The 18,947-nt window shown below is 43.8% G+C and overlaps 1 protein-coding gene across 1 annotated transcript in view; it reads left to right on the top strand.

Annotated features, from left to right (window-relative positions):
* SCGN (secretagogin, EF-hand calcium binding protein) overlaps positions 1 to 18,947 on the top strand; it is a 374,305-nt gene that overhangs the window by 115,581 nt on the left and 239,777 nt on the right. Inside the window, exon 2 of the mRNA XM_085606992.1 lies at positions 11,283 to 11,353. Within this exon, the coding sequence (XP_085463118.1) occupies positions 11,283 to 11,353 (71 nt within the window). The remainder of the gene's footprint in view (positions 1 to 11,282; positions 11,354 to 18,947) is intronic.

Here is an 18,947-nt window from a genome sequence, read left to right as displayed (position 1 = left end):
TACGTCACTCATGACATGGTCAGTAAAATCACTGATGACGTCTCAAATTACATTACTGATATCACTGATTTCATCATCCAATGACTGTGAGTGTTTTCTAATAGTTTCTAGGTGTTAAACATACATACTTAAGTATCACAAACATTAAATTAGGTTCCTTCGTGTACTCCTAATGAGTGATTCTATTTTAAAACAGATTAAGCGAGTGTCCTCGTAACTATGTATCATCGTATGTGAGTAAGTGTGTGTGGCTGTAAGGTTGAATAAGTGGGTATGTGAGGAACCGTATGGGTGAGTAAGTAGCTGTCTGAGTGTCAGTATGAGTACATGAGTGGGTATGTTGGTGGTGTACGGATAGGTGAATGGATATATGAGACACTGTATAGATGAGTGAGTGGTTGTGTGTTTTTTGTATGGGTGAGCAAGTGGATGTGTAAATGGTGAATGAGAGGGTGCATGAGTGGCTGAATGGTTAGTGCGCGTGTATGTGAGTAGCTGTAAATGGCGAATGAGAGAGTGCATAAGTGGTTGTATGGGTGAGTGAGCAGGTGCATGAGTGTCTGTGTGGGTGAGTGTGAGGATACATGAGTGGCTTTATGAATGCGTGAATGGGTGTGTACATGGATATATGGATGAGTGAGTAGGTGTATGAATGACTGTATGTGTGTGAGTGGGTGTGTGAATGTGTGGGTGAGAAAATAGGTATCAGAGAGGCTCTATGATAGACTATGTCGTTGTCTCAGTGAGTGTTTAGGGGACTGAGCACATATATTAGTACCTGTATGAGTAAGTTAGTGCGTGTGTGAGTATCTGTATGGGTGAGTGGCTGGTTGTGTGAGTGCCTGTATGAGTGAGTAAGTGAGTGTTTGTGTGGCTCCATGCATGAGTATTTGTATGGGGTTGTTAATGGGTACGTGAGTGGTTGTATGAGTGTATGAGTGGGTATATGAGATGTTGCATGGGGTGTGAGTGGGTATGTTAATGGTTCTGTGGATGACATCATCAATTATGTCATTTGAGAGACCATCAGTGATGTAGTCAGTGATGTCAATGACCATGTCATCAGTGATGTAATATGTGAGGTCACAAGCAGTCCATTGCAGGAGCATAAGTTATAGTTAGTTCAGGTAACTATAACTGCTAAATTTCTATGGTTTTTTGCAAGTGAAATCTGAGCCTAACTATAATGTCCTTGTAACCTTTGTTTTTTTCTATGAAATTCCAAGGTTTTTGCTAATTACATTTCCTGACCATAACAACCCTGTATCCTTTGTTTTTTCAGTGAATGTCTAAGGTTTTTTAAAATCTTTTTCCTAACTATAACATCCCAGAAACCTTTTTTAACTAGTAGTCATGTTTGCAGAGTAGTGGAAAAAGGGGGCGGGCCTCTGACCAGCTCTCATGTACCCTGCTGTGCTGGACTTACTGGAGGTAACATGAGGGCATTTGGCCCCCAAGAACTTTCAGCATAGAAGCCGACCTCTTAACCCAACCAGCAGTGCACCTGGAGATGCATTTGCAGAGTGGTGGAAAAAGGGGGCGTGCCCTCCAAAGTCCTCTCAAACATCATGCTCTGTGAGACTTATTGGAGGTAACAGGAGGGCTTGTTGGCCCCCAAGGACCCTCAGCAGCCAAGGGGACTTTTTCCCTCCACCAGCAGTGTCCTGAAAGGTTCATTTGCAGAGTGGTAGAGAAATGGGGTGTGGCCTCCAGACACCTCTTAGCAATCCCACTGTATGGGACTAACTGGCGGTCTTGTTAGCCCCAAAGACCCTCAGCAGCCTAGGGGACTTCATCCTCCAACCAGCAACACACCAGGAAGCCTGCTTGCAGAGCGGTGCAATAAGAGGGCAGGCAGGCCTCTGGTATCATGCCAGTAGCTTTTTCCTTTTTCTTTTCTTTTAAATATAAAGGAAGGGGGCTGTTTGCTCCCCTTCGGCCCTGCGGACCCCATCCCCAGGGCCTGGCTTTTTCTTTTTTTTCAAAATGTAATAAAGGAAACAGGCCCCCCTTCCCTGGGCCGATTTTGGCCCTGGGACCCTATGCCACAGGGCCAGGTATTTTTAGAATGGGAATGGGGGCCACATGGCTCCATGGACCCCATTCATTGAGGGCCTGGCTTTTTTTTAAATAAACAGTTTTAATAATGGAAGAGGACCCCCCCCTTCCCTGGGCTGATTTTGGCTCCGGGGACCCTATCGCCCAGGGCCTGTCCTTTATGTTTATTTTTAAAACATGGGAGGGGCCCACAGAACCCCATCCTCCATGGCCTGGCAACAATACTGGGTGCCAAGGTCACACCCACGGAGGAGCCCGAATGCCCCCACAGTCCTTGCTATCTCTGTACGTCCTGCGGGAGCCGGTATTGCTTTTGTCCAAAAGCAATTCTGCTCTACTTTGTACAAGCAAGAGCATTTTACATGCTCTTGCTTGTATGAAGCAGAGCAGAGTTTTCTATGGCTTGGCAGGAGAGATGCTCCCTCCAAGCCATAGCAAACCCCCAGGACTTTGCAGGAGCCGGACCTGGGTGGCGAATCCCAGGGCCATCTAGGGCTTAGAGGTTGGCTGCACAGTCCTCCTCCTTTGTTCTAAGTTACCCTGGGAAGATGTTGGTCCCTGGGCTTGCGGAGGCTGTGTGGCCCCCACTTTAACTATAATCATTTTCCCCAGGGATGTAGCAGTCCTGGGGCTGTGGGGGAGTGAAGTCCCCGCATTAATATTTCACTTAGCCCTAGGGAGGTTGCAATCTCCGGGACTGTGGGGGTAGGCATGGCCCCTGCATTCGCCATATTAGGCCCTGGCAAGGTGGCATTCCCAAGGGCTGATGTGGGCCGTGCAGGCCCCCATATCAATATAACATTTGCATAAGGAGGTGGCGGTACCCAGGGCAAGGGGATTGCTCAGGGTAACCCCCACATACATAAATCAATATGCTCTGGGGCTTTAAGGCTCCTAAAAAGGAGGCCTTGTACACCCCACTTCTAAATACTATAGACATGTCCCTGTGCCTGGCTCACCTGGGGGCTTATTTGAAACAGGGCGCTTCATTTTTAAAAGCAATTTTGGCGGGAGTCACGGATCCAGTGCAACTTCCACCAAAAATGTATTTTAAAAAAAGATTTTACGGCCTTGTGGGATCCCTATGGTACACCCCCAGGAGGCCTAGGGTGTCAGGGTGTTTCTACCCTGCCACTTTTATTATTTTAACTGTTTTTTTCCTGTGACTCAGTTCAACTGAGTCACAAGATGGCTGCCAACACTTCCTGGTTTGAAGTGTTGGCAGACAATCAGATTTCAGCAAAAGATCGGGAGGAGTAGCAGATCCATTACGCCCCTATATATATAACTGGAAATATCTTTATATAACTCTGAAACTACTGAATGGATTTACACTAAATCACAAAAAGGGACTTCCTTGGAGCAACATCTACCTTCCTGCTAAATTTGGTGTAAACTTGTTCAGCAGTTCGAGGTGTAGTCATGTCTAAAGATCCTACCGGAATTAACATGCGGAAAATGCTCTTTTAAGAGTCCCCTGGTTCTCAGTCCCCGTTTGACAAACCAACCCAAAACTTTCAAGATAGCAGCTGAAGTGAGCATCATATCAGTTCTGAAAATTTTGTGTAGATTCGTCAAATGACGCCAAAGTTATTGGCAACTCAAAAAATGTTCTTGCTTTGGAAATAAATATTACCTACTCGCAATAGCCAGTAAGTAGTTAGAGTTAGGACCAACTTTTCCCATAGATGAAGCCTTTTTTTATTTTGCTAATAACTTTGCCACTGTTTGACGAATCTTCTCAAAATGTTCCAAAAAAGTGACCCCCCTTTGCCAAATTCTGCATGGAAAGTTTCAGGGTGATTCATCGAGTCACAAGAAAAGATGTTTTTAAAAAAAAGAAAAGGTGGCAGGGCAAAAACACCCTGACCCCCTAGGCCTTTTGGCAGGCTCCCACTGGGACTCCCACGGCCTCAAAAAGCATAAACAAAATTACTTGGAGTGGGAGTAGTGTTGGGTTTGTGAATCCAACCGAAAATAAGTTGCAGTGCTTCATTTAATTATCCCCCGGGTGGGCCAGGACCCAGGAGCAATTAGAAATAATAATTCAGGGGACCATCACCTCCCCGGGGCTCATCGATTGAAATGCAGGGGGATATGCAACCCCCACAGCCCCAGGTACTGCCACCTCGCCGGGGCAATGTTACATTATAATGGGTTTGGGGCTTCAGTCCCCCCTCAAGCAGCCCCAGCAATTGCAACCTCCCCAGGGTACCCACTTTTCATTTTTTTTCAAAATGTTAGGGGCGATCCTATGGCCTCCCCCCCAGCCCCGAGGAGTGCCACCTCCCCAGGGCATAAATCAAATCACTAAGGGGGTCTGTTGCTGAACCCCATACCCTGAGGACCACCACCTCCCTGGGGCAAATGTGATGAAAGGAGGGTGGCCGCTTGGACCCCCTCCAGGTGCCCAGATGGCCCTGGGGACCACCACCCCCCAGGTCTGGCTGCAGCAATTACTGGGGTATCTACCTTCTGGACATTTCAGTTTGATATGGCTTGGCGTGAGTGGCGCCATAGCAAACTCTGCTCCAGTTCATGGAAGGGAGACCCAAAATAGTCCGGGGAAGGGGGACCACACGGTCTTGATTCCTAAAAAAAGCTGCAACTTGCAGGAGGCCCCACATCCTTTTTCCACTACTGTGGAAATACACCTACTGGTGCGCTCCTGGTTGGGGGATTATGTTCCCTTTGCTTCTGAGGGTCCTTAGAGGCAAAGAAGACCTCCTGTTGTCTCCAGCAAGCCCTACACAATGGGATTGCCTAGAGGTGGTCAGAGGCAACGCCCCTTACTCCACCTCTCTGCAAACGCATCTCTCGGCACACTGCTGGTGGGGGATGAGGTCTCCTTGTCTTCTGTGGGCCTCAGGACTAAAGTGGACTTCATACCCCAAGCAGCAGTGCTCCAGGAAGCACGTTTGAAGAGTGGTGGAGAAAGGGGGCATGGCCTGGTATCAGAACTCAGCAATCCAGCTGTGAGGGACTTGTTGGCGGTAACAGGAGGGGTAGATTGCCACAAGGACGTCCTTTGGGCCAACTACCTCTCCTGTTACCTCCAGTAAGTCGCAGACAGTGGGATTGCTAAGAGGTCTACGGAGGCCCGCCCCTTTCTCTACAACTCTGTAAACGTGCCTCCTGGCGCTTTACTGGGTGGGGGATGAAGTCCACTTTACTTCAGAGGGACCTTGGGTACCAAGAGGCCTCCGTGGTACCTCCTGTAAGCCCTATGCAGCAGAATTCCTGAGAGCTGGTTGGAGGCCCAGACCCTTTTTCCATCCCTCAGCAGATGTGACTGCTAGTTAAAAGCCTTAGAAATTCACTAAAAAAACAAAGCTTTCAGGGTTATTATAGTTAGGAATTAGCTTTTAAAAAACCTTAGAAATTCACTGAATAAAACAACAGGTTTCTGGAAAGTTATAGTTACGAATTAGAATTTAAAAAAACCTTAGAAATGCACGGAAAAAAACACAGGTTACAGGAATGCTATAGTTAAGCTGACATTTCACTTGTACAAAACCTGTGAAATTCAGCTGTTACAGTTAACAGCTGAGCTAACTATAACAGGTGCCCCACAATGCACTTCTGATGATGTCACATATTACATCACTCATGACATAGTCAGTGACTTCACTCATGACATCTCAAATGACCAGCTTTCAACATGAGTATGGTGGATGCCCTTGGTGGGCATCAGGGCACCCACCTTCAACAGGTTAGCACCAGTGGCCGCCTGCCCCTTCCCATTGAAAATCACACCAAGCCGAGGGGGATGTGGTCCCTGGTGCTGGAATCAGCTCGAGAAATCAAGTTGCACACCCCCTCCCCTTCAAAATGATGCCAGGCCCCGGAGAATGGGGACCCTGGTGCTAAAAGCGGCACAGGAAGGGGGGCACATGCCTCCCTCCTCTTGAAAATTATGCTGGGCCCCAGGGGATGGGGTCTCTAGGTCGGAAACCAGCCCTGGGAGGGGTTTACATGCCCACCACCCTCTGAAAAGGACACCAAGCCCTGAGAGGGGGGCCGCATGCCTCACTTCCCCTAAAAATGACACCTCAGTCCCAGGGAAAGGGGAACCCAGGGGTGAAATCAGCCTGCGGAGGGGCGCCACATGCCCCCCTTTATGTGAAAATGATGCCAGTGGTGGAAGAGGTTCCCATTGCAAAAATCAACCTGGGGAGGAGGACCACATGCTCCCCCTCCCCTTTTTTTTAAAGAAGTGTCCATGGGGTTGAGGACCCCAGGACCTTAAATGACTTGGGAAACAGGGCTGCATGGCCCATGGCCCCTTACCCTTTAATAAATAACAATGGCCCTGGCGATCGGGTCCACATGGCCTAATAAGGGTCAGGGAGGGGGCCACATGGCTATCATCCCTTAAAAAAGGCCCTGGGGGATGCATTTCCTAGGGCCAAGCCCTGTGGTAACCCTGTGCCGCACAGGGTTGAAGGCTGTGTACAGTGTGGGGTTGGCTGCCTCTGGGTGGTTGTGGCCAACCCCTCACTGTGAACGGTTATGTGCAGTGTCAGGTAGGCTGCATGTGGGGGGTTGGCTGCAGGGCCTGGACTGTTGTGACTCCCCACCATGCATGACATGTCAGAGGTCATCAAAGAGACCTTTGCAGTAGTTCAATTTACTTAGGACAGATGAAGTTGATCTAGGACTTCACAGAGTGTATAGTTAGGTTGGTGAAGATCCTGCATATGTTTAAGATATACTAGATGGTTGTTATTGAAGTTGTTGCTATGATGGACATAGGGTTCACATTACTGTCAAATTGGGCCAAATATTTATGGCTGTGGGAGAGAGAAGGATGCTGTTGTTCTAGATTAAAATGGTGCAAATGATGCATGCTGTGGAAGAGGGGAATGATATCAAATTCGTTTGGGATTGAATAGGGATGATCGGAAGTATGCCAATTATTAACCCTTCACTAATAATGCTGTTCACATTTTCCTCGTGGAGGAGGTAAACTAATTAAATAAATCAACCATGAAGCAGGGTCAAGAGAATCTTTAAGTGAAGATGATGATGCCAGTGGTACTAAGATGGTTAGGTAGACCAATAAGACTCATTGCACCAGATCTGTGGACCCACCAAACAGAATGTAGGAAGGTATGAAACCTAGGTAGCATTGAACACTCAGGGTCGTATTATGAGCTTGGTGGTGCAGGAGCAGGACCGCCCCTCCCCCGCACTGCCAAACCCATGTCCCGCCAGATCACACCTTTTTTTGGTGGTCCCACGGTGGTGCCTATAAAAAAAAGGTACCACAGTAGGAATGCCAAAGCATAATACTGAAAGACATGGACTGTCATGCCCTGCAAGAACTGGGGATACATGCAGACAGGGGGGTGCACACTATGCATGCATCCCCTGGTGCTGAGAGGCAACTCGCAATATTCTTGGTAGGCCAGCAGCAGCCCCGCCATGCATACTGTGGCCTCAAGACCACCACCACACCATCAGGAAACATGTATCCCTGGTGGCAGCAGCAGTTCCATAATGGTTGACCATGCTGCTTGTAATAGACTGGTCGGGTCACCGGTGCAGGGATGTATGACGTAACAACGCATGTGTTTACAACGCACGCAGTTACATCGCGGTTTTTACAACGAAACGATGTAACCACGCGATGCCATTACAACGCAAGTCTTTACATCGACTTGCACTAGATGGCGTGCTAACATTAGAAAAGCGGAATTTACTATTCCAACTCCAGTCCACTTAACAGTAGGGAAGGTGTTGGGATAGTAAACTACACTATTTGTAATGTTAGCACGCCATCTAGCGCAAGTCGATGTAAAGACTTGCGTTGTAATGGCATCGCGTGGTTACATCGCGTTCGTTGTAAAATCCGCGATGTAACTGCACGCGTTGTCAAAGTTTCGTTGTAAATGTTGTTTCCCCCGGTGCAGCTACCACTGTGAGTTGGGTGGTCCATCGGACTGCCAACCTGATAAAAAGGCCTACAGTGTGTGTTTGGTTAGATAGATAGAGGAAGAACTTGTCAACAACTGTGACTGTAAGTTTAGGAAAGACACTGTGTTGCTCCTCCATTTCAAAGGGGGCAGTACATCAGTGGTATGAGGAAAATTAAAGATGGGTTTTGTGAATGGTGGGTGATGTTAATGAAACTTGAGACATGGGTAGCTGATGGAGATTTGTGATGGCAATCAAGTCTTTGAGCCTTTTCTATATGTCATCAAAGAAGAAAGCCAGAGTAGCTGTTGGAAGGAGTAAGAACATTATCAAATTAACTGTGTTTTTAATTAATGAATGTGTAAAAGTCTATGAAAGGCCATGGCTTATTATAGGATAAGACAGTGATGATTTTAGGTCAAAAGCATCTGAAATTGCATGAGAATCATTGTGAAGGGCATAACAGTATGCAATCCTGAGGGCGATTGATGGTAGAGTAGATGTGGTATATTTCTTCGAGGGGGGCCAAAAGGTTAAATGATAGGGGTTAAGGTACTATGAAATGTGTGATGTTGGATGATCAAAGCGGGTAACAATATCAGATTGGGAAAAGGTTCTCACACTCACTAGCCATGAGTAGGCACTGACATTCAGGTGGGATTCCAAGAGATTTGAAGGTGTTTGAATATTCACAGGAGGAAATGGAACTAGATGCCATTGAGGAGAGAGCAGAGGATATTCTATAAGGTATTCCAAGGTCTATATTTCCCGCCAATATGGAGTGTAGCTTGCGTGTGGGTCCAAGGCAGTGTATGGAAGGGGTCAAGGTGTATAGACAGGAGGAAATAATGAAGGCTCAATCAAGCATATTGTAAAATGAGTTTAAAGATACACGGAGCTATGGGTTGAAAGAGATGTGCAATGTTAAGAGGGTCTGATGGAAAGACTAGAACCATGGAGGCAATGATTTCTAGGAAAATGTTTAGATATTGTTGTGAGGCACAGAGAGTGTAGCAGTGGGTATGGGTCTATTGTCTTGTGGATAAGTAGGTGGTCAGTAGGTGATAGATCATTTATGGGTGGGGCATAGAATAATGAGGTTGAGGGGGGTCTGCTGGTTGCAATAATAATGTTGCAATAATACAGACATGATTGATAGTGCAGAGGTTGAAGAAGAATGGAAGGCTGGTGAGGGAGAGGAGGGGGTCAAGAACAGTGTTAAAATCTTCAAACAGGGTTCCAGTAAGAAATGAAAGGCATGTAAGTGGCGGAGGTTTAGATTATTTGAGGCAGATAGTGATGTTTTTAAATGAAAATGGAAGTGAAACTCTAAAGTGGGTTTTGATAATGGGGCAGGAACTGGAAAAACTGTTTTGTTGATTGCTTACTCACAGGTCAAAACACATGCAGCTTCTGGTGTATGAAGATGCGTGTTATAATAGCTTGTCTGTCTCTGCGAGGTTTGGGGTCAATGGTACCCTTCCCTACTTGGTGGCCATTTTGGATCTTCCTAGCTACTTCTGCCAATGTGTGTATGTGTGTTTGTGTGTGCGAGCCTGCCTGCGTGTGTGTGTGTGTATGTGTGTGTGAAAAATGACAGCGTCAAGTCAGAAGGAATGCTTTGTCATGCACATAAAGTCTGTTATTGGTATTCTTGTTTCTTTTTAATTGGACTTAAGATTTCGAGATTGATAACTGGGCAGTGTTTCTGACTTGTTGGGACTCTTGCATTAATAATGTTTCTTATGATCACAGAGTACTTCTTTTTTAATAACGATGAGCTGGGACAAACCATTTTAAGATTAACTCTAAGCAAAAGAACAAACTACGGCTGACCATAAGTTAAGCACTTTAAATCCTAAATTTCTTTTGTTAAAAGTTCCATTCCTGTGCACAAATCTTCCAGGAGCACGCCGTAGATCAACTCCACTGGAGACCAGTTATATGAAAATAGAACAAAAGAGGAAGGTGCGCCAGTAAGAAGTCCAGGTCCAAACAATATCTTTGAAGTATTCTTTTAATTTTCTTGTAAAAAGACTCGCAGCCAACGCGTTTCGTTCCACACTGGAACTTCTTCAAGGCTGAAAACATGCAACATGACCACATTTAAATACCAAAAACACCATAGAACATCACATTACACAACAATATAACGATAAAATACATCACACCATTTATATCATAAATGAATAAAACACAAAACAACATTTATATCACATATATCTTGTACCATAAAATTCCTGCATACACGCATATAATGCAGAGATATACATATAATAACATTAAGACCTCGTCAGGATCGATAGTAAGTTACCTATACCTAATATATGGCTGGGAGGAATTGATTTGTGTATGTAAGGCAAGAAATCATTCCCCAAAAATCACCACAAATCACTGTGCAAAAAACGAAAAGAAAGGAAAGAGACGCAAAAGAAAAAACAACAAAGAAAAGAGAAAGGAAAGAAAGGAAAAACTAGAGAAAAAAAGGGAGAAGGGAAGGAAAAGGGAGAAGTAAAAAAAGGGGGGGGGGGAGGGAGGGGACGGGGAGAAGGAGGAAGGTGGAGAAAGAAATTGAAAACAGAAAAGTGTGGGGTAAGGGGTAAAACCCAGTAGGAGTAGTCATAAAATAAGCATTATGCAAGAGAACTCACCAAAAAAAGGCTTCTGTTAGAACAGTCAACGTAGTTGAGGAAGCAACGTAATGGTATACTGCACGTGTGGAGAATATATATTCACAAACAAATGATAAGTATATCTGTATTAAAAAGGAGATTTTATGTATATAGATATGTATATCTCTGCATTATATGCGTGTATGCAGGAATTTTATGGTACAAGATATATGTGATATAAATGTTGTTTTGTGTTTTATTCATTTATGATATAAATGGTGTGATGTATTTTATCGTTATATTATTGTGTAATGTGATGTTCTGTGGTGTTTTTGGTATTTAAATGTGGTCATGTTGCATGTTTTCAGCCTTGAAGAAGTTCCAGTGTGGAACGAAACGCATTTTAAGATTAAAAAGTTTATTTTTATAAAAGAGTATTTCAAAATCAGGAAGCAACAATGTAGTGTATTAATACATATTTTATCATAACAAGCATCTTGAGATAGAAACCACACATGCAAAACCCGTAGAAATGTAAAATTTATTGCAAATGTATACTTCTCTTTTGGCATCTGTAACATGTCACATCTTAAAAACCTAAAAATGTGTGTAAAACAAAGTGATTGCTTCTACATTGCTGCTATTGGAATCTAACGTGTTAAATAATTGGTAATAAATGTGTGTTTTCTTTAGACAATGGGTATATTGAAGGAAAGGAGCTTGACGACTTCTTTGGCCATCTGCTGAAGAAACTTGGCACTTCTGTGAGTACAACTGTGCACTTCTGCGTACTAAATATTTATAGGCTGTCTAAATTGAGCTGTATGAACCATGTACCCACACAGACTTCAAACACCTACCTGCATAATCATGTACACCTGTCTGATCGCATTTTCAAGTTATATTACCAGCACAATGTCTGAACAAATATTAATATGAGCAAATTGGAAATATAAATGGTTTTGCTGCACTTGGTTACATTACTGATGTTATATTATTGAAGTGAAAAAAGGTGCTATAGTTTTCAACCACAGAGGAAACTGGCATGTGCTAATGGTGCTTAAACTTGAGTAAATACCAAAACTCTTATCAAAGCCTAGCCATACTGTGTATATCTTGGGGCAGATTTATCATTGAGTTGAGTCACCCTTGCACCTTTCACATGGGCGCAAGGGTGAAGCAACAACCAAGTCAGAGTTATCAAGCAAAGCAAGGCCACCTTGCAAGGCCCTGCGTGGCTTGATAAATCTAGACAAACGCAAAACAGCACAAATTACTGCTTTACGTTAGTCTGCCCAAGGTAGGCATTCCATGGGTGGAGCATTGGTGTTCCCACACACCCACCCATGGATTTTGGCACATTCCCAGATTTGCCATTACTGGAAGAACTAGGAATGTGTTAAAATGCGACGCCTCCACGGGTGAGGCGTCACAAGGAGAAAAATCTTTATTTCTCCTTGTTTATTCCTCTTTCTATGTGTGCTGAATTCTGTTATCCATGGCAGACTTATGCAGAGCTGCTAAAACAAGCCATGATCCTTACCTCCACTGTGCTAGTTTGAACCTAGAGGGTAAGTGAAATCTCGACCGGCACATGTGCAGAGGTACCCACTCCATCACCCCTCCTTCCCTCTTAACAAACACAGTACACTCCATCAACCCTTCCTCCCTCTAAACAAACACCATCTCGGCATATTTACTGTGAGAAACCGGCTGCCCTCAGCCTTGAACTGCTCTGAGTGCTCCTTCTCCTCTATAAAGGGGAGGGCAACACCCCCTATGTTCCCTAACACCAGCCACCAGTGCATTTATACTTCTGTGTGAGGAAGCAGAATAGAAGTGCCAATCGTCCTGCGATTGTGTTAAACAAATGAAAACTCCCATTTTCAGTAAAAGCAATTAGGAATGCAAATGGTGTCTTAAGCCTGTGCATAACTGGAAAATGCACCATTATGAGCCTGTTTGTTTTTGTCACTAAAGATGGTTACAGCGCCTGTGGCAGAAGAGATTGAAGACTGGCAGTAAAAGCCCTTAGCAATCACACTTTAGTTATCGCTGTACATTTGTTTTATTCAATAACTGTACAGCTTTTAAACAACATCATTCTTATTAGAATGTGCTTGATGTGGGCTGCAGTGGTTGTAAATTCCAAAACAGTAGCTGTGACAAGAACTGCATTATTCGTATATGACAAAAGGATACTGTCTAACATCCTATGAAGATGTTTGCCACATGCTATTTTCCAGCACTCCTCTTTGTCCTCAAATCAATGTGACTAACAACAAATGGAGGACCACAAGGGATTCTGCACTTCATTCACTTTCATCGTTGCTTTAACCTGGATGCCATAAAATAATAGGCATTGTCAGTAGTTCTTGCTTTAAAGGAATGCTGCATGGTAAAGTGAAGCAATACAGGTAAATAGCATGGGAATTAATATGTATTTGTGTGGAAGCAAAGAGCTGAAGAATAATGTTGGTGTGCGTTAAAGATCAGGCGGCATTTACACTGTCCAGCCAGACCTACTGCCTCCCCCACCCCATCTGTGCTGCTAAAAAAGAAAAATACCATAAACTATCTAGTTATCTAAGACACTTTAATAATGTTACAATGTCATGTGTGTGCCCCTGAAAGTTCAAGCTTAGGCATCTGGATAAACAAATTGATCATAGTTGTGTGGAGAGTAAGCACCTTTTTGTGGAAGCACATAACTTCTGCCCAATCAAAACATGTACTCCTGGCTCCCAACATGTGGGGATAGCTAAAACCCCTTTCCTTGTGATTCTCGCTTAATTGTCTGGTTACACCTGCAATGAAAAGCCAGACCATAAAAATGTGCATGTGTGTCAGTCCTCTGGCACCACAGTTTGCACTGATCAAGCAACAGATAAAAAAAACAATGGAACATCATGGAGGCCACAGTTTTAATTTAGTGCAGAAAGTGGCAAATATAGTTGCACAACAAAAAGTAAGAGTTAATAAAATCAAACATTTCTCAATATTTATGTTTATAATTTAAAACAAGCCTTTTTAATGAAAGCTTACAGGATGGCACTTAGGTCCCTAAAACAAATAAATGAGTTACAGCAAAAGTACTTGTTGTAAATATTTACACAGTGCTGCACCTTCCCCTGCATATCCCTGATCTGATTTATTGAACACTACTGGGAACTTCCTTAGTGCCAGTATCCAATAGGATCAGAATATTCAGTCGTCTTTCACACCCCAGTCAGACAGAGGTATCAGCAAAAATCTGTGACAAAGAAAGAGAGCAAAATATTGCATTTCAAATTTCAGGAGTTTAGACACAGCACTCAACAAGGACCTGGAAGATTAAAATATTTACTGGGCCACATCTAATACTTTAACTGACATGGGGTATATGATCCAATAAGGATCCTCCCTGGGTCACCTTAATATGCATAGGCATTCATGATTGATGCATTTTACAGTTTTGTGATGATCACTTCCTAATAGGAGTTTTATTATAATTATTTCTTACAAACAATAAACAAAGCTCTACATTTCCTAGAGACATACACAATGAGGGCTCGATTACGATGTCAGACGAACCTAAGTCTGTCCGACATCGTTTGGGAACTGGGAGCGAATGACGTCCTGTCATAGGTCCCAATCCAGAAATTAAGATGCGACTGAACACTGTTCGGTTGCATTCCTATTCTTTATAATGGGAGCATGCTTTCCGACTGGAATGCATGTTCTCATTGTAAAGTGCTGCTGTGCAGTTCATCCCTGCACCCCATGCCATCAGGTGCAGGAATCAACAGGGGGCACCTAGGCTGCCATCAGGAAGCCTTGCACCAATGGGGGCCCTGCTGGGGGCTTCCAAAGACTGATTCCCACAGCCTTTCTGTGTCAGAAAGGCCGGCACCGAAAGGCTGTGAAAATCTGCCATCGTAATTCCTCGGGGGAAAGAGCCACCTGAGGGATTACTGGAGTTTTCCACACATGGGCTCTCCGAGCCAAACGGAGGCAATTCAGAAATCCTGTTTGTATTCCTTTCAGACCGACCTCATCAAAATGGGTCGCTCAGAAAGGAAATTGAACAGTCAATTACGATGCTGTAGAAACGGCTCCGACCGAGGTCAGAGCCTTTTCCTACGACATCGTAATTGGGCCCTGAGTGTCAATTGTATAAGTGATGGTACTCTATTGGTTTGTAGGAAATTACCAAATAATTACCAGCTACAGAATGCAAAAATACCTTCCCATAGTAGCAGAAGAACAGGTCCTCACAATGCAGTGATTTACATAGCTTCGGACTGCATATGTACCTAGACAACGTGAATGTGTCACGCCAAATTGAGCACAAATACTTACAACAGGATGGTCCACGAAACTGACACATAAAAATAGAACCCTGCATATACTGAGAGATGACAACCAATGAATGCTAAGTCGGGCAGCAAATGTTTTCTGTCCAGGTCCTCTAGGTTCACATATTCTCTTTAAACCTGACACAGTTCAGTGACATATCATCGAGGACACGAATATCTGATACATAAATATTGTGACAAGAATATCAATCGCAAAAATAGACTTTTCCTATACATATAAAGGTAAGTACAAAAATATTGAAAACAATATTGTTTCACAGTAATATTGTTAAAAAATACAAAATTATTGGTTTTTAATAGAAATATATAGGTTAAAATAGTAAATAGTAAATATTGTTATATATAACATAACTACAATGTAAACTACATAATGTAAGCAACATTGTATACTATATATACATATATACTTACATAAACATACACACATATGTATGTTTATATATTTATATATATATATATATCTATATAACATAACACTAATATTAAAATTAATTATTTCACAATATATTACATTTTTATGCTTATCTAAATTTACTAATATAAAACGCATATATATATATAAATAAAATATTTTTTAAATTAAAAGAAAAAAATACATATATATATATATATATATATATATATATATATATATATATATATATATATATATATGGATATATGTATATATTCACAGAAAAAAACATAGGTTTCAGGGGTGTTACAGTTAGCTGTCCATTTCACTCGTACAAAACCATAGAAATTCCTCCGTTATAGTTAGTTCTGCTAACTATAACTCGCACGTCCGCAATGCACTGCTGATGATGTCACATATTGCATCATTCATGACATGGTCAGTGACATCACCGATGACATCACTGATGACATCACTAATGACATCATCCAGTGAATGTAGTTTAGTTTGAAATTTAAACATGTATTATATATATATACCAATCTGTATTGAAGATTGAGTTGATATATAACTGTCTGGATGGAGGATTTAGTAGCTGTCTGACTGTCAGTTTAAGTGAGTAATTAAAAGTGTCTCACTTAATACATGGATTAGTAACTAAACTATGTGAATGTGTGCATCACTGTCTCTGTTGTTGTATAACATGCTGCATCAGTTGGTCACTAACTACATGAGTGTCAATATTAGTTATTGATTAGTTGGGTGAGTATTTGTATGGGACACTGAGTTTGTGTGTGGTTGGATGGTGTGTGTGACTCTATGCATTGATGTGTGAATCGTTGATTGACTAGGTGTATAGGTTTAAGAGTGCATGTGGAAACAGTTGTTTGGGTGACTGAGTGTATTTATTTGTGTGTTGGTGAGTGAATATATGTTTTAGTTGGCATCTTCAACAAAGTAAAAAAATAAAAGGCATTGTATGTGAGAGTTGGTGTATATAAATAAGTATGTGTAAGAGTCAGTGATTGTGTGAGTAACTACATGATGGAGTGTATAATTGTAATGGCAATGTTTTAACATATTAACTATGAGTTACTATGTGTTTGAATAAATGAGGTGTTGTTGGATAATTGTGTAAGTGAGTAAATGTAAGTGTGATTATTTTTTTTCATGAGTGAGTAGGATGACTGCATAACCGACTAAGATGACTGATGATGTGTCAATGTCTATATGTGTATCAGTGCATTTGATAGTGTTCTATTAATTAGTGACTGCATGTATAAATGATTTTGTTGTTGAATGGTAGTTGTGTGTGTAGACTTAGGAATCAGGGAGTGGGTATGTAGTAACTGGTATTGGTGTGTCAATGGTTTCAAATATGGTACTCTGTATTTTACAGTGAGTGATAAAAGGTTACACAGGTGTATCAGAGAGTCACATGGATGATGTCATCAGTGATGTCATCAGTGATGTCATTTGAGATGTCATCAGTGATGTCATCAGTGATGTCACTGACCATGTCATGAGTGATGTAATATGTGACGTCATCAGCAGTGCATTGCGGGGGTGAGAGTTATAGTTAGCTGAACTAACTATAACGGGGGAATTTCTAGGGTTGTGTACGAGGGAAATATCCAGCTAACTATAATGCCCCTGAAACCTATGGTTTTTTTAGTCATCCATGTGATAAATAAGTGCATCTTCTCACACCCTAGTATAACCTTTTGAAAACCATAGATACTCCAATACCAATAAATACATACCCACTCATTGACTCTTAGGTCTCCATACATTTCCACTCACTTACCTGTACAGTCACTCATATATATATTTTTAGGGAGAGGGCTGTGTAGCCCCCCTCCTGTGTCCACCTAAGGCCCCGGTGACCCCATCCCCCTTGGCCGTTTTTTTTTTTTTTTGTAATTAGGAGGGGGGCTGTATGGCCCCCCTCCCGGGCCACTCATGGCCCCGGGGACCCCATCCCCCGGGGCCTGGCCATCTCGTTGGGGACTGTGGGGGGTCCCAATCCCCCCATGGTCCCAGCTGGCTCCCCGCTTCCTGCGGGAGCCGGCATTGCTTTTCCACATGGGGAGCAGCTAACATGCTGCTCCCCATGTGGAAAAGCAATCAGCTTTGCTATTTGGAAGAGAGAGCATGTTTCCTGCTCTCTCTTCCAAATAGCAAAGCAGTTTGCAATGACAGGGTGGGAGCCGCGAGGCTCCTGCCCTGTCATTGCAAACGGCAGTGTCCCGGTGGTGGGCACCCCGGGACACTGCAGGAGCCGGCCCTGGGGGGTGGCGGTCCCCAGGACCATCGAGGGCTCCAGGAGGGGGTCCGCGTGACCCCCTCCCACCTCTTTCAAAGTCCCATGGGGTGGGGGTCCCTCACGGAGCCCCCATTTTACATATTTAGAGCCCCGGGGAAGTGGCGGTCCCTGGGGCGTGTGGGGGGGCTTGAGCCCCCCACACAGGGTATATTTCTTTTTAAAAAGCCCCGGGGGTGGCGGTCCCCGGGGCCACGGGGGGGCCGTGAGCCCCCCATTCAGTTTTTTAAACCCTGGGGGTGGCGGTCCCTGGGGCTGGGGGGGCCTGTGAACCCCCCCAACAAAGAAATTGAAGCCCCGGGGTGTGGTGGTCCCCGGGGCTGGGGGGGCTGAGAGCCCCCCACATATTTTACAAAAGCCCCGGGGGTGGAGGTCCCCGGGGCTGGGGGGCCCCTCTGGGCCCCCATTATAATACCATATTGCCCCCGGGACTTGGCCCCCCGGGGGCTAAATCAAAACAAAGTGCGGGAGCCCGCGCTTCATTTTTTTTTTATTAGCGGGATGCGCGGACCCTACGCGCATCCCGCGATTTAAAAAAAAAACATTTGTGGGACCCCCTGAGAAGGCCTTGGGGGTCAGGGTGTTTCTACCCTGCCCCCTTGTCACATTTTGTGCCTTTTTTCGGTTTTCTTGTGCCTTGATTCTACCGAGGCACAAGATGGCTGCCAACACTTCCTTATTCAGAGTGTTGGCAGCCAGTTAGCATTCAGCTCGTACTCGGGAGGGTTCGGGGAAGGTGCGGGGAAAGTGCGCGGATCCTCCCCGGCCATAGATATCACTAACTTTTAACTCTAATTTTCTCAGGAACTACTGAACGGATTTACACCATTTAAGCAAAAGGCACGAGTCTGAAATGAGGACTACCTCTTTGCCAAATTTGGTGTAATTCCTTTCAGCAGTTCGGGCTGTAGCTGCGACAAAAGGTCCAATGGGAAATTGCATGGGGAAAACGCGTTTTAGGACCCCCCTTCTTTCTCGGCCCCCGCTTGATGAATCACCGCAAAACTTTCATGGTAGTAGCGGAGCGGAGCTGGTCAAAAGTTTGGAAAATTTTGCGAAGATTCGTCAATCGGCGCCAGACTTATTGGGAATAGAATGTTGCGGATTTCCTATGGAAAATAGGTCCTAACTATAACTATAAAATTCACTGAAAAAACCAAAGGTTTCAGGGGCGTTATAGTTAGGAATTGGCATTTAAAAAACCTCAGATATTCACTGACAAAAACATAGGTTTCAGGGGTGTTATAGTTAGCTGGACATTTCCCTCGTACAAAACCCTAGAA

The sequence above is a fragment of the Triturus cristatus genome, chromosome 5_2 (genome assembly GCF_964204655.1).
Source record: "Triturus cristatus chromosome 5_2, aTriCri1.1, whole genome shotgun sequence".
NCBI classification, from domain to species: Eukaryota; Metazoa; Chordata; class Amphibia; order Caudata; family Salamandridae; genus Triturus; species Triturus cristatus.
This window is presented reverse-complemented; position numbering and strand designations above follow the sequence as displayed.